Raw genomic sequence first — 27,387 nt, 5'->3', positions numbered from 1 at the left:
GATAACCGCAATGGCAATGCCGATTTATAACCTGAAGTTTTACTTGGCCTGCGTGAAGTGGCAAGTGGAGCAAGTTTTCCATGCAGGGATTCAGAAGTTGACTTGGAAGGACTACAAGGAGAAGGGATCGTTCGGGTGACAGCAGGTCGATGGTGTCTCGGTCTCGTCTTGAGTCTTAGCCCGCACGTCAAGATCGATTATCCTGCCTCGTATTGGCAACAGTGACAAGCAGATCGATGGGGCATTTCCCATATGGGGCTTCAGCGTCTGTTTTTTTTTTCTTGGCGCCGCTACACGTCGGCCGCCGGGATCTTTTCAAAAGATCCGCCGCCTCATGAGTCGCACAATCTAGTGGCTCACGTCCCCCACTACTTTGCAACAAAGGTCTTGTTGCAGAAACATTTGCAACAAAGATAATGTTGTAGAATATATTTTTTGCAACTTGGGTTGTGTTGCGGATTATTATTTTTTGCAACAGAGTTCATGTCGTAGATTTTTTTCGCAACAGAGATTTTGTTGTAGTTTTTTTTTGGAACAGAGCTGATGTTGCATAGCTTGTCTAAGTTGCAGTTGTCGTCCGCCGCTATGATTTGCAACACCGCTGCTGTTGCAAGAAAAGGTAAAGGGCGCATGGCAGGCAAGGAAAAATAACGGACTATGTGCTAGCGTGCGTGACAACGCATGGATCAAAGCGTGCGTGCGTGTCCCGCAGACAAACCTCGCCCAAATCCCAGTCGCCCGCCCGCCCTTTCGTAGCTAGAAGCCCTAGCAGCAGATCGGGCAGCCGCCGGCCGGGATGGAGGGGCTCGACGTCGACGACGTCTTCCACCACTACCGGCTGAGCCCTACGGAAGTGGAGGCCGTCACCTACTACCTGCCACGCCTCCTCTCCGGCCAGACGCTGCACGGCGCCGACAAGCTCATCCACCGCGTCGAAATCTCCGGCTGCGAGCCCAAGGATCTGGACGCCCCATACGCGCCCGCGCCGCAGGCCGTGAGCAGCGGCGACCGGTTCTTCTTCACCACGTGCAAGAGCAAGAACGGGAGCAAGCTCCAGAGCGTGCGCGGCGCCGGCGGCGGCACCTGGACCATCCAGAAGACCACGGAGATTAGCCACGCGGGAGTCAAGGTCGGCGAGGTCAAGAACCTGTCCTTCAAGAAGAAGGGCAAGTCCACCGGCTGGGTCATGGAGGAGTACCGGTGCCTGCTGCCGGAGGCCAATGTCAGCGACGGGGTGAAGGTGTTCTGCAGAATGCACTTGGCTCAGCATGCCCCTGACGCGGCCCGCCAGGAATCGGAGGCCTACAAGCTTCAGCAACAGCAACCAGAGGCCGTGACCCCGAGCACGCACGCGCAGAAGAGGCCAGCGCCCGCTGCCGCCGCCGATCCTCATCCGCCGCGCCCCAAGAAGAGGATGCGCGGTGCCGTCCCCGTCCCGGCACCTGCCACACCGTCGTTCTTGATGTATGATGATGCAGCCAGAGTATCATCCGAGTCCACTACAGCATCCAACCACACCGACGTTGCTTCTTCTTCACATAATAAGCAGCTACAAGCTCAAGCTCCGGAGATTTCCTCCCAGTCAGATGTGCTGGAGTCCACCCAATCAGTTTTGCTGGAGTCTGTCAAGCATTACAGCCAATAACAGATTGTTCCTGAGGCTGGCTCAAGCATTGCAAGGAGCTCATCTGAAGAGGATGTCTTTGAGCCATTGGAGCCTATTTCCAGTTTGCCGGATGGGGAGGCAGATGGTTTTGATATCGAGGCAGATGGTTTTGATATCGAAGAACTAATGAGAATGATGGAAGACGACCCAATTGAAGTTCAGCCGGCCACTGGAGCCAACACTGGCGTGGAGATGGGCCAACAGGAACCTCTGTACCTGGATGCCTTAGACCAAGGCGTGCTGGAGGGCATGCTGCTGTCCGATGACCCTTACCCAGTGTGTAGATCAGAGGATCGGGTCATGCACAACCCTGCCTTCCATGATGCTGACGAGGGGAAGAGGTACAATGCCGCGTCGGATCTTGACGCTCCATCGCTTCAGAGACAGGACCACTTGTGGAAACCGCGGCCGTGCTCCTTCGATCCATTTGAAGAAGCGTGGAAGGCCGAAGAGGCGCACGAGAACGAGAAGAGGTACAATGCCGCGGCCAATCTTCATGCTGGAGGGCACATCAACTTCTTCTCGCCTGCAAGTGTCTATTAAATCCGATGTTGAAATTGTTTTCAAAGTGTATACGAGGATACTCACTGGCTGATGTATTAGTTCGTCCATGTATGATCGCCACGGATGTACCTCTGAGCAATTTGCTCCACTTGTTCATGCAAGCTAGTAAAACTGTTGTTCATCTTCTTGCTCCTGTGATTAATTTTCTGAACCTTGCATTCGCTCCTGCACCAGTACTTCTTCTGCTCTGTTTCCTGTGATGGACCATGTTAAAACTGCTCTATCTTTTTGTATTAGTTTCAGATAAGCAAGCATGGTGCAGCTATGATCTGGGCAACCGCAGATAAGTAGTAGGACTAACTATGTTTGTAAATCAAAACTGTTTCGCTGCTCTTGATAATCTGCAGAACAACTACAAGTTCATAAGTTGCAGAGCAGATTCAAGTTGTGGCAAAAAAAAATTTGTTCTGTCTATTTACAGTGTGGAGCAGTGTCAATGTTCATGATTTACAGTGTGGAGTAGTCATATTTTTCCTTGAAATCTAAGTGCAATTTGTCTGTCTTGTTGCTAACTGAATTTACAGTATCTAAGTGGTCTCTGAATTCTGCAGTATTTATGCTCATGACTTACTGAACTATGTTATCTTTCTTAACAGTGCTTGATCTAAAATAGTTGTATTTTAGCTCCATAGTCTGTGTAATTTGTGCCTTGATTTTCTGGCATCTCTGAATTTTGTTGTTCCTGTGCCTGCTACTCCTTAATTCACACATGTACAGGAAGAACATGAGACTAAATTGAACCTAACCCTCCAATGTTATATGTTTTGAACTCCTTTCTGAATTCCCTTTTGTTATTTTTATCTCAAACAAGTACCCAGGTTTATAAAATGTCTAGTGAGCATTGCCAATGTTGAAGAGGGAGTGATCTGAACAGGTTTATGTGACTCATCTTTATTAACTTTTCTCTCTAACCTTTTTTACAGTACAAATGATAATAGTTTACATTGCCAATGTAGTAGTTGTCTTTTTAGTGCAAACTCTGTACTTGTCGATCATTTAAGTCTGAACTTTTCTGACAGTTCCGGACTTTCTTTTGTAGTTTCATTGACTATGCATGAATCCCATGATTTAGTTTTATTTTTTACTGGTATACGTGAAGGCGATACGAAATGCTTGACTTTGATCCAAAAGCTATACGCGAAGATCTTCAATAACCGCAATGGCAATGCCAACTTATAATCTGAAAGGCCTACGTGTAAGTGTGTCACGCCTACTGAAGCAGTGTAGCTTTCTTCAGTTAACTGTTGAAGATTCAGACAAAACGCGCGAGTCGTCCGATCCCTACTGTAACGTTACTGCATAGTAACTGTTCCCTTTCACTCCGTTGCCGGGGACAGAACACCTACTTAACAGCCGGGTTGTGACTGGCTATTCATTCATGCTTATTCTCCAAGTTTGCCTATCTGGCTATGAACACACATACAGTATATACACTATAGTTCCTCTTTTATAGCAATACATCCAGATTCAGGCCTGATTTCCTCATTTGATCTCTTGATTTGATCGATTGCTAGAGCCTCAACCCACTCGGGCCTGACAAAGTAGCAATTGGAGCAAGCTTTTTCATGCAGGGATTCAGAAGTTAACTTAGAAGGACTGCAAGGAGAAGGGGTCGTTCCGGTGGTAGCAGGTCGATCGATGGTGTCTCGCGTCTCGTCTTGAGTCTTAACCCGCACATCAAGATCGATTGTCCTGCCTTGTATTGGTGACGCCTTCTTCCTCTAGCCACTCAAATCTCTCCCGTCGGAGGTTCGCCGGCAAATACACGCCCGGCCGTCACCCGGGCTCGGCGCTGGCGCAGCGGCTCGCCGATGCCACTCATATAGTGTGACGACTGCACGAGGAAGGTGGTGCGCCCAGTTTCTATCACGCCGCAACACCCCGGATGGGTGTTCTTCAAGTGCACAAATGATGGGGTGTGTGCTTATTTTGATCCGGTTGTTCACCAGATTTGACGCAATTTCGGTAGCTCATCTATGTGCTTGTTTGCTTTTCTATGTGTGTAGGATGGATGCAAGTTTTGGTATTGGAAGGAAGAATACATCGATCTATTGATAGACGAATATTGATAGATATTCGTGCACTCGTTGCTAGAATTGAGGCTAGAGATGAGACTAGAGATGAGATTAGATGTGAAGCAACATCTACTTCTTTAGAGTCGAAGAAGAAAGAAGTGGCGAAGCTCACGAATCCACAGATCAACAATGAAGACATAGAGACGATATTAATCCAACTAGTGGGGGCAGTTAGGGAAAGTGGATATCTTCTAAAATGTCTAATTGTGTTTCTTGTTTTCTTTGGGCTTGCTCTCGTGATGAAGAATTGGTGAATTATGTACTCTAATGTTGTTGAATGAAATAAAAAAGCAAGGAAATATGTTTCGGTGCCCGAATATGTGATGCAGATGGAAAAATATTACTCCAGTAAGTTTAGGGGATCGGCTAGAAACGGCAAAAACTTAGTGGAGTAAATTTACTCCGCTAAGGTTTAATCGCCGTTTTGGGGGATCGGTTAGAGTTGCCCTTAGACTCCTCAAGTGCAGAATTCAGGTCAGGTAAGTGGACATGATTGCTAAAAGTTTAGACCATCACGTGTACGGTCAGTTCCATTGTGGTCAGTTGTTCGGTGCGGTTCAGTTATGGCGTGGCTCCTTGTTCTTAGTTCGACTATTGTGTGCGACTTGCGGTAAACGTCTTGCCTATCCTGGCAGACGTGTTGCGTGTTATATAGATGGGTTGCGAGCCCAGATACGCGTACAAGTCGGTTGGGAGAGATACATCTTGGAAAGGAAGAAAGCTAGAGATAAAAGGAGATAAAGATTACAAAATACTTGTCTAACTAACTACTCCTCCAACAGTGATGATCTTCCTTCTTGTACACGCCAAGATCACGCACGCAATCATCATGTTTGACACCCGCCCTTAATCACAACTTCATTAAGTTGAGATTATGCTTGGAGTCTTCAAAACTTCTTGTAGGTAGAGCTTTGGTGAAGCCATCAGCAACTTGGTCTTGAGAGTGAAGAAACCGAATATCCAAAAGTTTATTTGCAACTCTTTCTCGAACAAAGTGAAAATCTATCTCAATACGTTTAGTTCTAGCATGAAAGACTGGATTTGCTGACAAATAGGTAGCACCTAGATTATCACACCATTGTAACATCCCAAATTTTCAATTTGGAATGTTATACATAGAGCATTATTTGCATATCATGTTTTGTTGCATTTTGACAAATCCTCGATAAATCCTAAGCAACTCAAGGACCCTCGGAGAGAGTTGGGGATTTTTCAAACGAGGATTGGGATTTTTAATTATTTTTCTCTCCGGAAAAGTATTTCATTTTAAATAAACGAGAGGAGAAAATATGACTTCTCCAAAATATTGAAATACTGGAGGTAAAATGTTAAAATCATTATTTGAAATTTATTCGGATTTATTTTGCAATTTTTATTGCATTTAAAAAATATGCATGTTTTCAAAATATTTATTTTTGATTTTAAAAATGTTCACCCTATTCTAGATTTTCTAACTAGACGGGGAAAATTTATTTCATATTTTTCTGATTTTTATTTATTTTTCTACGCAATATTTTCCGCGGAACTTAAAAAAAAATTGCGCCCGCGCCGACTGGGCCGAGCCCAGCCGACGGCCCGCCCGCGGGTTCTCCTCTTCCCGCACGGAGCTCGCCGCCGCCATGACCGACTCCGGCCGCCGCACGCCTCCCCTCGCCCGACCCCTTCCCCAAGCCGCCCTAGCCCCCCCTCCTTATATACCCCCCTCTCCGTTTCTCTCACCACCGCCGCCGGAGGAGCACGCCATCGCCGCCGCCGCCGGGAGTCGCCGGAGCCCCGCCCCCTCGCCGCCGGAGCCGCCGCCCCCGAGCCCCGCACCCCGCCCCGAGCCCCGCCACCGGAACCCCTCGCCGGAGCGAGCCCCGTCGAGGTACTGCCGCCGGCCGTCTTAAACGTTGACCGGTTTTCTGAAAAAAACCTTTTGTTTAAAAAAAAACCCTAGATCGGTTTTTTTTTCGGTTTTCTTATTTCACGAGCATTCACCGAACCGTTCGTTTTAACGAACGCGTTCGTCGGTTTTTTTTGTTAACGAACGTCCGTTATTTAACCGTTCGTCCGTTTTTCTTTTTCGTCGGATTTTCTCGTTATTTTCTCAGATTCGATTTCTGATCGAATTTTCGAATCTGTTTAACTTTTCGCTCGTTTATCGGAATCAGGCGATTCAAGCGCCTAGAGTTTCGTCTCGAAATTCTCTTTCCGTTTAACCTACTCAAACAAGTTTTTGCTACAGTAAAATTTGACCTAGATCCAGATTTGCAAACGAAGTTTCTTTCTTTCGCCGTTTGACTTTCGTTGCTTCTTTCGAGTTGATTCTTTTTGCAAACCGGAGTTCTTAAGTTGAACTTTCTGGTTGGATCTTTCATTCGAGTTTTACCTATGCATTAGATGAGTACTGATTGTATGCTTGTTTGTTTGCGATAGAGTACCCGGAGTGTGCCGCTTGTTACTTCGACTCGCTAGGCTTTGCGGATCATCAGCAAGGCAAGTAACACTTGGATCATACCCCGTTCATACCCAGTTTTATTGCATTAGATCTATTTCCCTCAAACATTGCATGATTAGGATCTAATTAAACTGTGGGTATTGGGAAGTAGTTGATGTAGTACCTATTACCTGTTTTCTATCAAACCCTTGGGAGTTACTTCTACGTTGCTATTCTTATTGCCATGCTATGCTCGTAGACGTGGATTGGGTTTGAGAGATATCCATGACAGATGTGAGATGTTAATTAATGGTTCAACTTAAGGTGGCAACTAAAACTCACATCTGGGTGGATTGAGGCACCTGGAGAACCCAGTGTTGTCTGTATGTATAAGGTCCGCCACCCAGGCTCAAAGGGATCATAAGATTATTCATGCTAGAAACTTCCGTGTGCAGCCGCAAGCTATTATGGGCTCTAGCATAGCTGAGTAGGTTACAGGATCTCTTGAAGAGGTGGACTAGCAGATGTAGGGGAAAGTAGGTGTACCGGTCCATCCAGAGTAGAGAGTGACTGTTTCTGAAAGACTGTGTCTCGGTCATCCGTTTCTCAAACATCATGTAGTGCGAGAATCAAGCGGAGGCGATCGAGTCTTGTGGGGAAAAGTGCACAAACCTCTGCAGAGTGTACAAACTGATCATGATTAGCCGTGTCCCCGGTTATGGACAACTTGAGTATCTAGTACTTGGATTATCATTTGAATCTCATCACCGTGATACTTATAATTAATTTTGTTGGGTTAATGATGACACTTAATGGGATTGAGTTGGAGGTACCTTCTCAATGTTTCAACCACCATGATAGTTAAATAAAATTTATTCCTTTGCAGTAGGATAAAATTGGCTTTTCGCAAAACTGTAACCATAGAGCTTTCCACCAGCCATATATGCATATAGTATAGCCTTATCATTGTTCATTGCTCTCTATGTGTTACTTTGCCAGCATATTCTATGTGCTGACCCGTTTCGGGCTGCAACGTTTCATGTTGCAGACTTTTCAGACGACGAGTAAGCTGCCTTAGGTCGTGGTCTTATACTCAGTGATGCCGCTGGAGTTGATGGACTCACTTATCTTCCAAGTCTTCCGCTGTTATCGTTATTAGATGGCCTTAAGCCATGATTATTACACTTAATCTCTACGGAGATATCGATGTAATAAGTGTGTGATTGCTACTCTGTTATAAATCCTCCATTTGTACTGTGCGTGTCAGCATTACTGATCTAGGGATGACACTGGTGCACAGCAGCACAGGCCATTTGAGGTCTGGTCGCTACAACCATAAACATGGAGCTCTAGTGTTTTTCATACCTAGTTCCTTAAAATTGACTGCACCCATATGATCTCTGCTATTGCATTTGCCAATGCTTTGTATTCTGCCTCTGTACTGGATCTTGAAACTGTGGCTTGCTTCCTTGCACTCCAAGATATCAAATTAGGTCCAAAGGATACTGCAAAGCCACCAGTTGAGCATCTGTCATCTAGACACCCAGCCCAGTCTGAGTCAGAGAAGGCACTAATAAGTGTAAAGGATGACTTGCTGAAATTCAGGCCAATGCTCAATGTATTTTTCACATATCTTACTATACATTTTGCAGCAGTCATGTGAACAGTGGTAGGTGCATGAAGGAACTGACATACTTTGTTAACAACAAAGGAAATGTCTGGTCTGGTCAGTGTTAAGTACTGAAGTGCACCTACCAGGCTTCTGTATTTTGTACTATTTTCTGAATTCAGAAGCTCTCCTTCAGCAAGAGACAATTTTTCTGTGCTAGATAAAGGAGTAGGTGCAGACTTACAACTTTGCAAGCCAGCCTTTTTCACTAAGTCTGTTGCATACTTTTCTTGAGAGAGGTGAAGGCCATCCTTGTGTTGCTTGACCTCAATACCAAGAAAGTAGTGTAGATCTCCTAGATCCTTGAGAGCAAATTCTGCACTTAAATCCTTCAACAGTGTTGTTATTGCTTCATCAGATGAGCTTGTCACAATTATATCATCAACATAAATGAGAACAAATATGGATATTCTTGACTTGTTATAGATAAATAACGAAGTGTCAGACTTTGAAGGAACAAAACCAAGCGTTTGCATCTTTTTACTAAGGCGAGAATACCATGCTCTTGGGGCCTGTTTCAGTCCATACGGGGCCTTGTCAAGTTTGCACACATGAAGTGGTGCCTGTGCATTTACAAACCCAGGAGGTTGTTTCATGTAAACCTCTTCTTCCAGAACACCATGGAGGAACGCGTTCTGAACGTCTAGCTGTCGTAGACTCCATCCCCTAGACACAACAATGGACAAAACAAGGCGTATGGTAGCATCTTTAACAACCGGACTAAACGTGTCCTCATAGTCAATACCATACCTTTGTTTAAAACCCTTTGCAACGAGTCTAGCTTTGTAACGGTCAATGGTTCCATCAGCTTTTCTTTTTATCCTAAAGACCCACTTACAGTCAATAAGATTCTTACCTTGTCTTGGAGGAACCAAGTGCCATGTTTTGTTTGTCCTCAGTGCCACAATTTCATCATGCAGTGCCTTTCTCCAATTTACATCACCAAGAGCCTCTTCAAGAGTGTTCGGTTCTCCTGGTTCACCTGTTGAACATACCATCCCATATTTTGTAATATGTTTATAATCAATAGGTTTAATTACCCCTTGCTGTAGCCGTGTGCCACGTGGAGTAGTAGCAGGAGGCACTACAGAGAGCCCCGGCGCAGAGGATCCCACGCCTGGATCGAGCTGATCCTCCCCCGATCCCGAGGAGAATCCAGGCACAGCTCCAGAACTAGCGTTGTCAGCAGTAGCAGTCGGGTCTGGATCTTCTACGGTCGCCAGCTGTGATGCACGCGGCGAGTCGGCCACAGAGGATCTCGGCCGAGCAGCGTCATCATCGCCTTGTGATTGCCTGGGCCCCTCATCGACAGGGTCTGTCCCCGCTCCCGTCAGACGAGTCGTTGTCCGCTGCTTGTAGACAAGCGGTTGGGCCTCGAGCCACGCGGCCCGGGCCAGCGCCGGCCTGCCATCTGTTGGGCGGCGACTGGCGCGCGCGAAGGGAGGCGCCGCGTCCCTCCAGGATCTGCCGCGTGGCTGGCGCGGGTGGCTCGACGCGCCCACCTGCAGCTGTCGCGGCTGCACGCGCGCCTGCGCCTATCGGGGCTGTCGCAGCAGATTCCCTGCAGGGCACCGATCCCGAAGCGGATTCGCTGCGCAGCAGCAGCTCCAGACCAGATCCCGAGGGAGATTTGCTCCCCAGGCCAGGACACTGAAATATGGATCTGCTGCACTGTTTTCTTCACCATTTGCTATGATTTTTTCACTGCTGTTTTCTGCATCATCACAAGACTCATGAAGGCTATTAGTAGGGTTAGTCAACATATGATCATCACAATTAGTAATTCCCCCTTGATCATAGCCAGAGAGATGAGATGGTAAAAGCAAGATTTCCTTGCGTAGGAGAGCACCGGGTTAGGATGTAGATCCGCGAAGGGAAACTTGGTCTCATCAAACACGACATCACGTGAGATGTAGACCCGGCCGGTGGAGATGTCAAGGCATTTGACACCTTTGTGTTCGGCACTATAGCCAAGAAAAGCACATTGCTATGATCTAAACATGAGTTTGCGATTATTGTACAGACAGAGATTTGGCCAACAAGCACAACCAAAAACACAGAGCGGTGTGTAGTCTGGTTTGACATGGAGAAGACGTTCCATAGGTGTTTCGTTATTGATGACACGGCTAGGTAACATGTTGATGATGTGGACAGCTGTGAGAAACGCCTCGTCCCAAAACTTGAGAGGCATAGAAGCCCCTGCTAGAAGGGCCAAACCAACCTCAAGAATGTGTCTATGCTTGCGTTCGGCCGACCCGTTTTGTTGGTGAGCTTGTGGGCATGATACATGGTGAGATATGCCTATGTTTTGGAAGAAGGAATTGAGTTTCTCATATCCCCCCCAATCGGATTGGACAGCTATAATCTTGCTGTCAAACTTCCTTTCAATGAGTGCTTGGAAGTTTTTAAAAACTTGAAACACATCGGACCTTTTCTTAAGAAGATAGATCCATGAAAATTTGCTATAGTCATCGATAAAACTCACATAATATGTGTGTCTGCCAACAGAGGAGGGAGCAGGGCCCCACACATCAGAAAAGATCAATTGCAAAGGCTTAATGGAGACACTAGTAGATATGGTATAAGGTAATTGATGACTTTTAGCACATTGACATGAACCACAAATAGTTTCAATATTTCGCTCACGAACAAATGGGAGCTTATTTTTCCTAAGTAACTTTTCAACCAAAGAAAAAGAGGCATGTCCAAAACGATCGTGCCATCGTGTGGACGAAAGCTTGATAGCACCACAAGCTTGTTTACTGAATCTTCTAAACTCCGGAATCAACGGGTAGAGCCCTCGAACACATCTACCTCGATAGAGAACTTTCTTCGTTGCCTGATCCTTGATCAAAAAGAAATAAGGATGAAACTCGAGGAACACGTGATTGTCAATGGCAATTCTATGAACAGACATAGGATTTTTGTGGGCACTAGGAACATGCAAAATTCTTTTGAGATGTATTTTTCGACTAGGGGTATTAAAAATTGAATGACCAATGTGGCGTATACCCATACCTTCACCACTGGCCGTGTGGATTTGATCCTTGCCACGATATTTCTCCTTCATGGTGACCTTCTCGAGCTCATTGGTGATGTGGTTGGTGGCGCCGCTGTCGACGTACCAATTTGTGTTGATCCCATAGGAGCCTTCGGCCGCCGCAGCAACCTTTTCTTCATCTTGCGAGGAGTCACCGTCATCTTCCTCGTAGCGGTACCAACAGTCCTTCGCTGTATGACCAGGCTTGCCACAAATTTGGCAGCGAGGCAAGTCCGGGCGAGATCTGTTGGAGCCGCCGCCACGGCGCCCTTTTGAGCTGCCGGAGCGTCCGCCGCCACAAGCGTTGTTGGAGTAGCCGCCACCGCCAGATCCGAACCTCCCCTTGCCACGAGAGGAGGCACGAGATAGAGAGCCGCCACCGCGGCCTCTGGAGACGGAGTTTGCCGACGACTTGAAGCCGCCGCCGAAGCCGTGGTACTGCGCCATGCGCTGATCGAAGTTGCTAAGCATGGCAAAGAGCTCGTCAAGAGTTACCAGAGTGACGCGGGCGTCCAAGGCAGAGACAAGGGGCTGGTAGTCTTGGTCCAGCCCGTGGATGATGTAGGACATGAGCTCGTCGTCCTGGATGGGTTTTCCCGCCGCGGCGAGCTCATCGGCGAGGCCCCTCATGGCGGCGAAGTAGGTGGCCACCGATTGATTGCCCTTCCGCGCGTTAATCAGCGTCGTGCGGATGTTGTTGACGCGGCTGAGTGACTGCGACGAGAACATGCTCACCAGCACCACCCAGAGTTCCCTCGCCGTGGTGATCGTGGTCATCGTGACGAGCACCTCCTTGGAGAGGTTTTGGAGCAGGTATCCAAGGACCTGCTGATCCTCCTTCACCCAAAGCAGATGGAGAGGATTCGGCCCCTCGGTTTCCTTCCCGGCAGCATCCTTGGTGACGTGGGTTTTGGCCGGCTCGGCGCCGTGCCGTCGACGTAGTGGAAAACGCCGACGCCCCGCAGTTGCGGCGTGATCTGTGTCCGCCATAGGATGTAGTTGGTGCGGGAGAGTTTCTCCGTGACTCCACCACTAAGCGTCGACTGGAAGGAGGAGGAGGTGGAGGAAGACATGGCTGCGCACGGAGATGGAATATATAGCTAGGGTTTAGTGGAAGAAGATGGCTCTGTATACCATGTGCGACTTGCGGTAAACGTCTTGCCTATCCTGGCAGACGTGTTGCATGTTATATAGATGGGTTGCGAGCCCAGGTACGTGTACAAGTTGGTTGGGAGATATACATCTTGGAAAGGAAGAAAGCTAGAGATAAGAGGAGATGAAGATTACAAAGTACTTGTCTAACTAACTACTCCTCCAACGGTGATGATCTTCCTTCTTGTACACGCCAAGATCACGCACGCAATCATCATGTTTGACATATTGGAATTATCTTTAGCATGCATCTTGTTATATTTGAAAGTTGTATATTGATGGTACTATGTACTTTTGCATTTAGAAACTAGAAGTATTTGTTACCTGAATTATTATTATTTTGCATTACTTTTTTTCGCAAATATGCGAAAGCTTGCGTGTCATTGCATTGATAGAAGGAGTTGAAAGGGGTTCAAGGGTAGCCACGGATGTACCTCTGAGCAATTTCTCCACTTGTTCATGCAAGCTAAAACTGATGTTCTACTTCTTCCTCATGTGAGCCTGCAATGGTACTTCTGCTCTGTTTCGAGATATATACTACTCCTGTGAGTATAATCTTGTTTTTCCTCTCTTGGGCTGGAATATGCCGTCTGATCCCAAGCATACTAGGTGCAGTTCTGATCCCATGGAGAATTTGCAAGCTATGTGTCAGTTGGTACAATCTAGTTTTATGGACATGTATCTAGTTGACAATGAACAATAGCGTACTAAAACAAAGGTTGATGCGGAATCAGCATGAAGTAATCTATTACATACTACATCATGTGGATGGATTTACATTCGAGGGAAAAGGGGATTTAGAATGTTATTGATACAAAATCAGGCTACCCTAGGCGTTTAGTCGAGTGATACACACCACCATTTTCTGTAGATGTGTTCTCCACGCCACGAGGCACCACAGTTTGTTTTCATCAGTTGCTCAGGCCACCAGTGAGCCACCCCTATTTTTGTCAGCCAAGTGAGCTTTCCATTCCTTGTGCAACTGGCCATAATTGTAGTTACATCTTGTTGCAGTGCCATACTAGTTACTCGGCATATTACGTCGCAGCAGTGAACATATGTTATCATATGAAAAATTGCTTTGTCGGAGCTGACAAGACTGTTGAGATATTCAATCCTTGCATTTCTGTGATTTATGTATCAGTTGTTCATCTGGTAACTATCCTCTGATACATTAATATCAAGAAATGACCCCAGTATCTGAACCATCAAGCTACCGGCTGAAAAGAAAAACAAGAGTCAATATTCTCGCTGTGGGAACTACTCCCTCCTGTAGGAAATCTAAGGCGTTAAATTTACTGTCCAAGTTTGAAGTGCAATATTACAAATCACAATCATAAAAAAGTACTTTTGGACACAAACACAACCTTATTTTGTTTTAACACAACCCACATATTCTCAGATTAGTAGTTGGTCAAATTTGAACTTGGATGGCCAAATTACGCCCTACAGTTCAAAAGAGTGAAGGAACGTTGATATTTTGCATCATAATTAGTCATTAATTTTCATCATTGAAATACCCGCAAAAAAAACTTTCATCATTAACCTACTGAAGGGACTGTTTTGTGGATTTAAACGAACTGCCTGCAGTACATAAAAGTTATATCAGCTTACATACAAAAAAGGTTAAATCTCTATTTCATGAATAAATTAATATTTTCCTCAAGCAAAAACCTACATAACCAGTTCTAAGTTTAGCTGAAACTTTAATTGAGTTACTGAGTTGCTTGTTGTTCTGTTCATAGCTTTTAAACCGCTTAACCTATTTCAGCAAATAAACACTTCTTAGATATCTACAGAGAATTCCATACAAATTTATTTAAGGTGACTGGGACTAAAACTGTCTCTAACTTGGTCGAGCACAGGTAAATAACCTTCAATCATGTTTACTTAATAGCGCCTCATACACCTAAGTTGGTGCTTGTGCAGTCTGCTAATTTTTTGTCCCATTGTCAAATACTAAGTATACTAGCTGGGAACTTTAATAGCTGGGTACTTTGCAATGTTTACTCCAGGAAAATGGAATGTGCAAGCTTCTTTCTTGATTAGTTACTTGCTTTGCCTTAAAGACAGTCCCCATCTACGTCCCGTGTTTTCTTTTTGTATGAATTTCATATTCCCTGGAATATGAGAATACACCGTCCTGATAGACAAGTGGACCAACACATTTCCATGGGATTTTAGAAAAGTAGATGTGAATTTGCATACATTTTCTAAATTTCTGTCTTTTGTTATCCATGCTCCCCCGTAGATAAATAGTAGGCTCAACAAAAATGAATGTTCACTTGTGTTCAAATTTCAAGGAAGTGTGCTTCACGCTTCTCTTTCTGCAATATGTGTCAGAGTATATGATTTGATTTTCCTACTTCCTAGTTACAGTACTGTGTACTTCATTCCTAGCTTTGCTTTTGAAAACAATATACGAGCCTTAATTATCATAACAGTCTAGAAATGCTAACTTGAAACTGAACAAGCAACAATCCAGTTACAGCGATGTCTTTCCCTCATAAACTTGGTGACCACATGGGTGAAGACCCATTACAGATTTCTCATGGAATGAAAAGCTTAATATGATGGTTCGAAAATTGTCGGTCAAGAGCCATGAATAGGAGAAAGACATCACACTTGAGTTCGGAGAAGAAAAAGGATATGAAGACAAAGATAGATCAGTATTCTGCAGACGAATGGCCAGCTGGTTCACGCCTAGGATGGCCAGCTGACAAACAAAACCCGCTCCACGGTACGTGCTCATGGCCATCTGAAAATGACGCAATGCAATGGTATTTCGAGCCGAGCACCAAGGCCTTCACTCCATCACCGGGGTGGCTCCAGACGACCTCCACCTTTGGGCGCATCGCTGCAAAATTATTCCAGAACGGACTCTGCTCAGGTCCTCTATGTTGACCCACCTTGCTGAGAGATTATAGTTTTTGTACCTTAACTTGTAATCTTCCCCTTCATCCCACCTCTCCCTTTATGTAATTTTGAACTCTTGTAATGGCTTCTTCAGTTGGTAATAAAGTTCAGGAAGGCGTAAGCCCACCGTTGACGTGTCAAAAAAAAAGATCATGCTCTGAAGCTAAAACCTTTTGTGGAACCATTTTACTTGATTTTGTATTATGGAAGTATGACTTGGTGATATATATATTTACACTAATGTTGTCAAGTCGTGGTTTAGCAATAGGCATAATTTTATATCAAGTTACTTGATTTTTTTTATGGAAATATGACTTGGTCATATATGTTTACATTAATGTTGTCAAGTTGTGGTTTAGCAATAGACATAATTTCCTATCAAGTTATTTCTTTTGAATAAATCGTTGTTTTTAAGCTTGAAAACTTATATGTACAATGTCTATGAATCTGGATGTAATTTTTATCATTTCTGGTATTCATTGTACCGCCATGATTGAAGATGAATAGATGAGAAGTTTTCTCACAAAAAAATTGAATCTAACACTTATATGTAAAGGATAAATATAAAATATGTTAGATAACTCTTGGTCTAAATTGGGACTTTGCATCATTTGGCATCTAAGGGGTTTTTAAAGGGTTTGAATTGGTACTTAAGTGGTTCATAAAACCAAATTTTATTGACAAAGGCAACATTTTCAAACACTTCGGGTCTGAAATATGACTTGTGGCATTTGGCATCCTAAGTGGTTGCTAAACCTAATTTTATTAACACAAACAAATATTTTCAAAGCACTCATGGTTTTTTTTTGCGGGTAAAGCACTCATGGTTTTAAATAGGACTCTGTGCCATTTGGTGCAACCGGCATTAAGTTTGTTAGCATATGTGCTTGCTCACAACTAAACCAATTAAATCATGGATTTTCTATTCAATGTGCACATGAATTCAACGGGTCTTTGCGTCATTTGGCACAACGGGTCCACTATTAAGCAAAAAATTGGGCGTGCGTCCTCGCTTGCGCGAGCGGGATTTCAAACCCGCACCGATGCAGTGTCTATGACTCGCTTGGACCAGCTCAGCTAAGACAATGTGTTCGACATGGGTGCGGTGTGCCACGTTAAGTGTTGAACCGACACTAGGGGGGCCCAAAGCCAGCGCTTGACGCGCTTAATGGGCCAGCCCAATGTGCCGAGCGCGCATCATCCACGTCTTCCATCCCCCAACCCCACGCGAAACTCCTAGTACTTTAGTACCACCTCACCGCGCGAGGGTCTGCCGACCGGCTTAAATAGCCGGGCAAGCCCCAAAACACCGAGCTCCTCTAAAAAAACGTGATGTCCTACCAACGCCCCCTGTGGGCATGTCTCCGCCGTTGCCCAGTCAGAAAGGTCGTCCCTTGTCGCCCGTTTTAGGCATGATTCGGGACGGGACTAGTAAGGCCTGGCGGCTCGGGCGGGCTGTTTTTACACAAATTATAACCTTCTGCTGGCTCGGCGGGCATTTTTTTTCATATAGAGATTTCAAACGAAAATTGGACGGTACTGGCGGCCATTTTCTAACTTTTTCCAAAAAAATTCAAACGGACAAATTTGAACATGATTCATATTTTAGGATTTTTTACAAGGATTGGAACAAAATTTGAACTAAAACTTTTTAAAAACGACCAATCTACTCGTCGTCACTTGCGCCGTCCGGCATGACGAAGTCGAGCTCGCTGCCATCGTCGTCGCCCGGGCAGTCATGATCATCGTCATCGCTGCCGCACACGCCGAGGAAGTCGAGGTTGTTGTCTTCCTTGCATGTCATCTGGGTCGCCAGGCGCGTGAGGCGACCCACCCCTGAGCCTTTGCGGACACGCAGATCGCCCAGAGAGGTCGGGCATGTCGTAGGGGTCGCTAGCCTCTTTGAGCGCCGCCAGCTTGGGTGGGATCTCCGATGCGAGTTCGTGACAACCGCGGGTGCAGCGGAGGCTAGGGCGACCACCGCGGGCGCGGCATGAGGAGGGGCAGGGGAGGATGGACATGTCGCGCCACGCCAGCCCGGCGGCGTGCAAGTTCGCGTCGACGAGCCTCCATGATGACCTCGTCGAAGTTCTTCCACACCCAGAATTCGCACCGGTCATGCGCGTTGCACCGGCTGTCATGACGCTACCGCTGCTCGTCGCGGGGGATGGCGGGGCCCTCAACGGCGTAGCTGCCGCCGTTAATGTGCCCGCCCGACGGCAAGCGGGTGGCACGAGGATGTCGTACCGCGCCAGATCTTCTGCCTGATCCAGCGTCAGCGGCGAGGGGCAGGACCCCGCCAGAGCCACCCCACGTCAAGGGCTATTGCCGGCCCCGCCGCTGCTCAACATCTTCACCAGGTCGTGGCTAGCACAGAGTTGCGATGCATCTGACGAGGGAGGGCTTGTGCGTCGCCAACGCGACGTACATGGGCTATTTATAGTCGGGCCAGGCCGGGGTGAGGATGGTGAGCGGAGTAAAGGTGGCCTCGGGAGACAACGAGACCCGGAATCAATGGCGGCCCCGGGAGCCGGCGAGACGTCTCGCAGTGCCCAAACCGCCGTCCACACGGCACGTCACGGGTGACGCGGCAGGTCAAACTGTCTGCCTGTCAGCCACGCGAGACGACACGCGTCCGGTTCGACCACGTGCCAGTGCGTGACCCGCATGTATGCGGCGTGCCTATTTTTTGCATGGTAAAACGTGTCTCAATTATATTATAAAAATCAAAGCCGACATTACGAAACTGAAAAGTTAGCAAAACATCTCTGAGCTTGACACCAACACCCGTCACCTGCCTCCGGCATCACCACATCAGCCACCAAAGGAAAACAATAACAGATCACCTCCTCACCCGAGCTCGACGCGGCTCCATCACTGATATGCAGCTTTGTGGATCTCCAAGGTGGCTCACCAAACGTGAAACCATTGTCGTTTAACGAATCTGACCGTTGCAACACTCCGAACACGCCATCAAACAACAGATCTGGCACCCCACCACGGCTAAGGTCCGGGGGTATGGTTCAACTAAATGGACCTAGAAAAGAAATAGGAAGGACTTGTACTACTCAAAATCAAGAATTACGATCAGCACGGCATCTGTCGTCGACATTTTCAGCACCGCATCGTGATCGGATTGACGGAAATTTCCAGAAAATGAAAGCAAACGGGAGCTGCAAGTTTCAGATAACTGACGGGAAACTGAACTGGGGACATAGTCGGATTCAGAAAAAGGGAAATCTCACGCGTCCTCCATCGCGCAGTGCAGCGGCTTTAAATATCAGCAAAGACCACCTGCGCGTACCACAACACCTTCCCGATCCCGCAGACAAACCTCTCCCAAATCCCAGTCGCGCGCCCTCGATCGACACCACCCTTTCCTAGCCAGAACCCTAGCAGCAGATCGGGCAGCCGCCGGCCGGGATGGAGGGGCTCGACGTCGACGACGTCTTCCACCACTACCGTCTGAGCCCTACGGAAGTGGAGGCCGTCACCTACTACCTGCCACGCCTCCTCTCCGGCGAGACGCTGCACGGCGCCGACAAGCTCATCCACCGCGTCGAAATCTCCGGCTGCGAACCCAAGGATCTGGCCACCTGGTACGCGCCCGCGCCGCAGGCCGTGAGCAGCGGCGACCGGTTCTTCTTCACCACGTGCAAGAGCAAGAACGGGAGCAAGCTCCAGAGCGTGCGCGGCGCCGGCGGCGGCACCTGGACCATCCAGAAGACCACGGAGATTAGCCACGCGGGAGTCAAGGTCGGCGAGGTCAAGAACCTGTCCTTCAAGAAGAAGGGCAAGTCCACCGGCTGGGTCATGGAGGAGTACCGGTGCCTGCTGCCGGAGGCCAATGTCAGCGACGGGGTGAAGGTGTTCTGCAGAATGCACTTGGCTCAGCATGCCCCTGACGCGGCCCGCCAGGAATCGGAGGCCTACAAGCTTCAGCAACAGCAACCAGAGGCCGTGACCCCGAGCACGCACGCGCAGAAGAGGCCAGCGCCCGCTGCCGCTGCCGAGCCTCATCCGCCGCGCCCCAAGAAGAGGATGCGCGGTGCCGTCCCCGTCCCGGCACCTGCCACACCGTCTTTCTTGATGTATGATGAGGCAGCCAGAGCAATGCATGGCCCGCTGGCTCACACCATCTTCCCTGTTCAGTATGCACAAGCATCATGCGAGTCCACTACAACATCCAGCCGCTCCGACGTTGCTCAAGCTCCTGAGATTTCCTCCCAGTCAGATGTGCTGGAGTCCACCCAATCAGTTGTGCTGGAGTCTGTCAAGCATTACAGCCAACAACAGATTGTTCCTGAGGCTGGCTCAAGCATTGCAAGGGGCACATTTGAAGAGGACGTCTTTGAGCCATTGGAGCCTATTTCCAATTTGCCGGATGGGGACCAAGATGGTTTTGATCTTGAAGAATTAATGAGAATGATGGAAGACGACCCAATTGAAGTTGAGCCGGCCACTGGAGCCAACACTGGCGTGGAGATGGGCCAACATGAACCTCTGTACCTGGATGCCTTGGACCAAGGCGTGCTGGAGGGCATGCTGCAGTCTGATGACCATTACCCAATGTGGAGATCAGAGGATCGGGCCATGCACAACCCTGCCTTCCATGATGCTGACAAGGAGAAGAGGTACAATGCCGTGTCGGATCTTGATGCTCCATCGCTTCAGGGACAGGACCACTTGTTCAAACCGCGGCCGTGCTCCTTCGATCCATTTGAAGCAGCATGGAATGACGAAGAGGCGCTCGAGAAGGAGAAGAGGTGCAATGCCGCGGCCAATCTTCACGCTGGAGGGCACAGCAACTTCTTCTCGCCTGCAAGTGTCTACTAAGTCCGATGTTGAAATTGCTTTCAAAGTGTATGCGAGGATACTCACTGGCTGATATATTAGTTCGTCCATGTATGATCGCCACGGATGTACCTCTGAGCAATTTGCTCCACTTGTTCATGCAAGCTAGTAAAACTGTTGTTCTTCTTCTTGCTCCTGTGATGGATTCTGAACCTTGCATTCGCTCCTGCACTAGTACTTCTGCTCTGTTTCCTGTGATGGACCGCGTTAAAACTGCTATTATCTTTTTGTATTAGTCTCAGATAAGCAAGCATGATGCAGTTATGATCTGGGCAACCGCAGATAAGTAGTAGCACTAACTATGTTTGTAAATCAAAACTGTTTCACTCATCGTGATAACCTGCAGAACAAGTTGCAGCGAAAATTCAGGTTGTGGCAAAAAAAAAATGTTCTGTCTATTTTGCGTCGCTGAATTCATGTCTTTTATCATCAACTAAAGCCTGATCCTTATGGGAGATGCCAAAGTATTTAATTTTTTTAATGAATCATCGAAATGTTTGGGGTCAGACAATCATTATTTTGTAACTTGCCAGTTGAAACATATAGACCTCCAATGCAACGACTGGCCATGTCCATGTCTGAACCGTCACTGCTTTCAGGAATGCAGCAGTGAATGGATTTTGAGTTTAAGCTCCTCGTCCCATTAGTCTAGAGCTCTAGGCCTGTTAGCTTATTTAGACTCCTCAGATGCAGAATTTAGGTCAGGTAAGCGCACATAATTGCTACTCCCTCCGTCCCAAAACATAAGATAGTGTAAAAAATGATCTTACATTTTGGGACGGAGGGAGTACAAGTTTAGAGCATCTTGTGTACGGCCAGTTCCATTGTGGTCAGTTGTGGCTGTTGTTCGGTTCGGTTTGGTTTTGGCTTGGTGTATCCTTGTTCTTAGTTCGACTATTGGAATTATCTCTAGCATGCATGTTGTTATTTGAATGTTGCATATTGATGGTACACTGTACTTATGCATTTAGAAACTAGAAATACTTGTTATCTGAATTATTATTATTTCGCATTACAACATTGCAATATGTGGATTAACCTTTTTGTAGTGACTAGTTAATTGCCCATGTGTTGCAACAGGGTATAAATATTTCAATGGCTCAACACCGAACACGACAAACATATATCTTTAGGATTCTCTTGCACCTTGCTAACAAAAGATCCTTCAAGCAACATTGTCGCTTTTTACTGATAAATGGAACTCCATAATCGTCCTCCACCTACTATTTCTGTCTCCCCAATTCTCCAACCTTCCACGTCCACACTTCAAATTTTGAGGGATTCTTTGCCATTTTCCCTCTCCTCTAAGAATCGTCGAACAATAAGGAATTAGTGTATCCACCAAAGTCCTTTATGCGCCTCTACATGTTGCGCTCTCTCACTGTTCCCCTTCTTTAACACTTCTTACCATTTACTCTTCTGTGTAAACATTTCTTACAGTATCAATGTTCATGATTTACAGTGTGGAGTAGTCATATTTTTCATTGAAATCTAAGTGCAATCTGTCTGTCTTGTTGCTAACTGAATTTACAGTATCTAAGTGGTCTCCAAATTTTGCAGCATTTATGTTCATGACTTACTGAACTATGTTATCTTTCTTAACAGTGCCTTGATCTAAATAGTTGTATTTTAGCTCCATAGTTGTATTTGTGCCTTGATTTTCTGTCATCTCTGAATGTTGCTGTTCCTGTGCTTGCTACTCCTTAATTCACACATGTACAGGATGTACAAGAGGTTAAACTGAATCTAACCCCCCAATGTTATATGTTTTGATCTCCTTCCTGAATTCAAACAAGTGCCCAGATTTATAAAGATCTAGTGAGCATTGCCAATGTTGGAGAGGGAGTGATCTGAATAGGTTTATGTGACTCATCTTCATTAATTTTTCTCTCTAACCATTTTTACAGTACAAATGATAATGACTGACAGTTTCGGACTCTGCACTTCTTGATCATTTAAATCTGAACTTTTCTGACAGTTTCGGATTTTCTTTTGTAGTTTCATTGACTATGCATGAATCCCATAATTTAGTTGTATTTTTACTGGGCCGGTGGCGGAGGTTGCGGGGCGTCAGTCGGTCTACTGGAGAGGCGACCGGCGAAGCGCGTTCTCTCCCTGCATGGTAGAATGGCGGCGGCAGCACACGTCCCCAATGGTTGCTGCTGAAGGCCGGCAGCGGCAAGGAGGAAAGAAGGAACTGGTCAAACAATCCACACTGAATGGTGTATACAGACCTGAAAGCAGCAACTGGCGCATGTCCATGTCTGAAGTCTGAACCGTGGCTGCATTCAGGAATGCTACACGCTCAATGGAGTTTGAGTTTCAGCTCCTTATCCCATTAGTCTAGAGCTCTAGGCCCATTAGCTTACTTAGACTCCTCAAATGCAGAATTCAGGTCAGGCAAGCCGACATGATTGCTAAAAGTTTAGACCGTATGTGTATGGTCAGTTGTTCGGTTTTGGCCTGGTTCCTTGTTCCTTGTTATATTTGGAAGTTGTATATTGATGGTATTATGTACTTATGCATTTAGAAACTAGAAGTATTTGTTATCCGAATTATTATTATTTTGCATTACTTTTTTCGTGAATACGCGAAAGCTTGCTTGTCATTGCATTGATAGGAGTTGAAATGATAGAAGGAGTTGAAAGGGGTACAAGGGTAGCCACAGATGTACCTCTGAGCATTTCGCTCCACTTGTTCATGCAAGGTAAAACTGCTCCACTTGTTCATGCAAGGTAAAACTGTTGCTCTACTTCTTGCTCCTGTGAGCCTGCAATGGTACTGCTCTGTTTCGATATATATACTACTCCTTGAGTATAATCTTGTTTTTCGTTTCTTGGGCTGGAGTATGCCGTCTGATCCAAAGCATACCAGGTGCAGTTCTGATCCCATGGAGAATTTGTAAGCTATGTGGCAGTTGGTACAATCTAGTTTTATGGACATATATCTAGTTGACAATGAACAATAACATACTAAAACAAAGGTTGATGCAGAATCCGCATGAAGTAATCTATTACATACTACATCATGTGGATTGATTTACATTGAGAGAAAGAAGGATTTAGACTATTACTGATACTACATCAGGCTACCCTAAGCGTTTAGTCGAGTGATACACATCACCATTTTCTGTAGATGTGTTCTCCACGCCACGAGGCACCACAGTTTGTTTTCATCAGTTGCTCAGGCCACCAGTGAGCCACCCCTAATTTTGTCAGCCTAGTGAGCTTTCCCTTCCTTGTGCAACTGGCCATAATTGTAGTTAGATCTTGTTGCAGTGTCATGCTAGCTACTTGGCGTATTACGTCGCAGTAGTGATCAACTGATCATATGTTATCATGTGAAATCCTCGTATTTTTGCAATTTATGTATCAGCTGTTCATCTGGTAACTGTCCTCTGATACATCAATATCAAGAAATGACCCCAGTACCTGAACCATCAAGCTACCGGCTGAAAAGAAAAACATGAGTTAATATTCTCGCTGTGGGAACTACTCCCTCCTGTAGGAAATCTAAGGTGTTAACTTTATTGTCCAAGTTTGAAGTACAATATTACAAATCACAATCACAAGAAAGTACTTTTGGAAAAACATAACCCTATTGTCCTTTAACATAACCCACATATTCTGAGATTATTTGTTGGTCAAATTTGAACTTGGATGGCCAAACTACGCCCTACATTTCCAAACAGTGAAGGACATTGATGGTTTGTACTGCAACTAGTCATTAACTTTCATCATTGAAAATTCGTAATGCAGAATGTAGCTGAGAATGTGGTGGCTGGTGAATAAGTACCTATGATGAAGATAGCTCCAATAAGTCCAGTAATGCCCCATCTCTCGCCATGAATTGCCCATGCGAAAGTAGCACCCCATACTGGTTCCAGACCATAAATAATTGCAGTTTCTGTAGCTGATACATCACGCATAGCAACAATCTGATGACAGGAAAATGTCAGAAAAAAAAGGTATTTCTAGAGATAAACTTGACATCAAACTGAAAAGAATTGGCATGGCAAGATTAGTTACTAACCTCTGCCCATAAGCAAAAGGTTGTTGCGATTATGCCTGTGTATAGTATTGCTAGCCACGGAAACGATAACATCATACTGGATAACTCTGTTGGTGTCCGTGATTTTAAATTCCAGGGTACCACATTCTGGAGGAAGCATTTAATAATGAATGAGACTGCCGACACAACAGCTACGACAACCACCTGATTTCAAACCAATTTTTAGAACACTTCATTGAGAACAAAGTGGAAAATTTTCACGAGATAAATGCAAGAGAAGCATTGAGATTTAGTTGATAACTAACCTGACATCCAACAAGGGCTAGGAAATTTTCTTTCTTCATTTTCCTGGAAATATGCTCGGTTCTGAGCATGTGAATTCCAAAACAAAAGGCACTAACGAGGGTCAGAAGATCACCAACCTAAAGATAGTACGCAGAGACAAGATCAATCAGCATGATATGTGCAAGTTGTGCAGTTATTATCAACTTGGTAATCAAGAATACAGAGGTCAAATTCTAAAGCACACTAATACAGAGGTCAAATTCTAAAGCACACTAATCTTGACACAGAACAGTACTATAAGCCATAAGACAAATAAAAACGTTCAGAAAGTTTTGGTCGTTTGTACTCCCTCTCTATCTTTAATATAATACATGCAGTTCTCCTGCATGGTTCGAAAAAAAAAAACGTTCAGAAAAACTTGTGGACCTTTACATGTAGATAGTCGACTTACACATGGTGGAGAACCACTTAACTCCAGAATACCAACCCCGAGAGCTGATAAAAATGCTCCAAGCCATGTATATGCAGGTATTTCTGCTCCAAGAATACCATCCAAGAAAGGGACAATGATCACCTGAATATGTTTGAGTAAAGAACATACAACATATCTTATAGGGAATACTTTATGGATTAAGCTTGAGAAAGGATCTTACTGTGAGGGCGGATATGAAAGATGCACGGCCAGCATCAGCTGTAACTAACCCAATAGACTGAGTGAGGTAGGCCAAGGTTACCCAAACCCCCAGCTCTACTCCCCTAATAACAACTTGCATGTCTCTGAGTGACTTCAACAAGAATGGCACAAAAGGAATGGCCGCAATAGTGAAGCGTATGATATTGAAAAGGTCGGGATCCAACATAGTCTGCGCTTCCTTGACAATAGAAATGTTGCTTGCTGGTAGAAAAGAAAAATCAATTTAGCTGACTATTCAGGAGAAAATCTCAGACAAGGAGTGATCAGCAGTACTCGTCACATTTAAAATCGGGTAGCAAGGGCACGAATTTACTTGTATTTTTCATCTGAAATTGTATGCACATTTTCTAACTGACACTACTGTAGTGCATTAACACTCATTTTATGTGAAAGAATCGGAAAATGGAGCATGGACTTCTATTCTTAGTAAGCAGCACTAAAGAAATATAACAGTAACACTCCAAATTTGATGGCACAGCCTTAGAGAAGAAAAAGAGGAGAGTTGGCATGCTATACCAGGAAAAAAGGATAGATACAACATCCATGAAAGGTATGCACAAACACAAAAATACATAGCATATACTCAACTTGTTCGCAAAAATATTATGTGAGAATTACAATCACACAATTTATATTTATACCTGAAATATCCGTTCCATAGATTAAGCTATTAATCTATGAATGAAGCCATAGTACGGTATGGTATTCTAAAAAGTATATTTCCATGTACACTAGCTGACTAGCATGCAGGTACGCAATTCTGTTGTGCTATTGAAATAACTCACACCATTCCAGTCCGAGAAGACATCACCCCAGTCCCCAGATATGAAAGATCCCTCCCTCGCCATTTCTCTCTGAATACCATCGAACAGGTGGCGTGCAGCACGCAGTAGATACCCTTATCAGAAATGCAGCGTGGGGGAGCCGAATACGTCCGTACCAAATATGAGGACGAGCAGGTTGAGCAGGATGACGCTCCTGGCCCTCCTGGGCACTAACGACGTCGCCTTCCGCCACGCGGTGCGCGCCTGCCGCCCGGCCGTCCACCGGGGCGGCGACAGCGGCTCCTCGGGAACGGGGCTGGAGAGCCCGAGCGTGCCGGGCGGCACCGCCTTCTTCGTCCACCCCTCGCCCTCACCCGACGCCCTCTTCGGGTGGGACGGTCGCCTCGCCGGAGGGAGCGCGGGGTCGTCGGACGGAGTCGCGGAAGGGGACAGGAGGAGGTGGCGTCTTCTCGGTAAGGGCGTAGTGGGGGAGCCGGGAAGAGGGAGGTGGCGAGGGCGAGCGGAATGGGCTTCTCGAACGCGGGGGCGCCATGGGCGGGGCGGATTCGGGAGCTCCGACAGGAGCATCTCGCCGGAGGAAGGAGGGGACGGTGGGACGATCGAGCTGGGGTCTGTGCAGTGTGCTGAGTAGCAGGAGTGGATGGCGAAGCAGACCACACGCGGGCACCTCGCTCGGCTCCACAAACACATGCGTGGGAGGGTGCGCGCGCCTTCCACTAAAATCACAAAATGAACCGTAAAAATGTATTTTACGAATTTTTTTTACGTTGTACTGTATTTCACGGTTTTCATACACGTGGTAAAAATACATATGAATTTTTGGATTTTGTAAGGGCATAGGGCTCATTCATGGCAAGCACAAAAAAGATTAAATAATACAAGAACTCAGCAACAATGCAATGTTAAGATTTAGTCAAGACATTTTAGGTGCACACGGCCAAAAAGACAAAAAGAAGAATAAGAAGAAAAAAACGACACGATCAACCACTCACAGCAAAACAAAAATGCTAAGACATTTGCAAACTGAGTGTGGCTCAGATGGTAAGTTGTTTTGTTGGTGGAACCAATCCACCATGGTTCAAGTCCTAGACTAGACTTGACACTTGTGCTCGCATTTTCTAGATTTATTTCAGACTACCCGATGATGTTCGTTCATCAAAATGAAATGTTCTCATCGACTACAAAGCGCATGCGGTGACTTTGTTAATTTCAAGATGTTGTGTCGGTTCGATGTCTCAAAAATGCTCATAGAGGTGG

General features: G+C 46.0%; 1 protein-coding gene, 1 non-coding gene and 1 pseudogene across 3 annotated transcripts; 2 read left to right on the top strand and 1 right to left on the bottom strand.

Annotated features, from left to right (window-relative positions):
- The first annotated feature begins 646 nt into the window (after nucleotides 1–646).
- On the top strand, nucleotides 647–2,408 carry LOC109744749 (uncharacterized; annotated as a pseudogene).
- Nucleotides 2,409–18,362: 15,954 nt separating this feature from the next.
- On the top strand, nucleotides 18,363–20,491 carry LOC109744745 (uncharacterized). The gene has a single exon (XR_005764032.3). It is a non-coding gene; the product is annotated as an uncharacterized protein (transcript).
- Nucleotides 20,492–23,286: 2,795 nt separating this feature from the next.
- On the bottom strand, nucleotides 23,287–26,832 carry LOC109744747 (uncharacterized). Of its 2 annotated transcripts, none has more exons than XM_073505795.1 (7): nucleotides 26,133–26,832; nucleotides 25,305–25,546; nucleotides 25,103–25,225; nucleotides 24,672–24,788; nucleotides 24,388–24,570; nucleotides 24,151–24,292; nucleotides 23,287–23,806 (listed from the first exon to the last, which is right to left on the bottom strand). In XM_073505795.1, the coding sequence occupies exons 1-7, from the start codon at nucleotides 26,191–26,193 to the stop codon at nucleotides 23,727–23,729; spliced, it is 948 nt and encodes a 315-aa protein (XP_073361896.1). In that variant the 5' UTR covers nucleotides 26,194–26,832; the 3' UTR covers nucleotides 23,287–23,726. The 2 variants fall into 2 exon arrangements, with proteins under 2 accessions (XP_073361896.1, XP_020159485.1); XM_020303896.4 differs by having other exon boundaries at nucleotides 26,286–26,819.
- Between the last annotated feature and the right edge of the window lie 555 nt (nucleotides 26,833–27,387).

This window comes from Aegilops tauschii, chromosome 7 (assembly GCF_002575655.3).
Source record: "Aegilops tauschii subsp. strangulata cultivar AL8/78 chromosome 7, Aet v6.0, whole genome shotgun sequence".
In the NCBI taxonomy this organism is placed as follows: domain Eukaryota; kingdom Viridiplantae; phylum Streptophyta; class Magnoliopsida; order Poales; family Poaceae; genus Aegilops; species Aegilops tauschii.
This window is presented reverse-complemented; position numbering and strand designations above follow the sequence as displayed.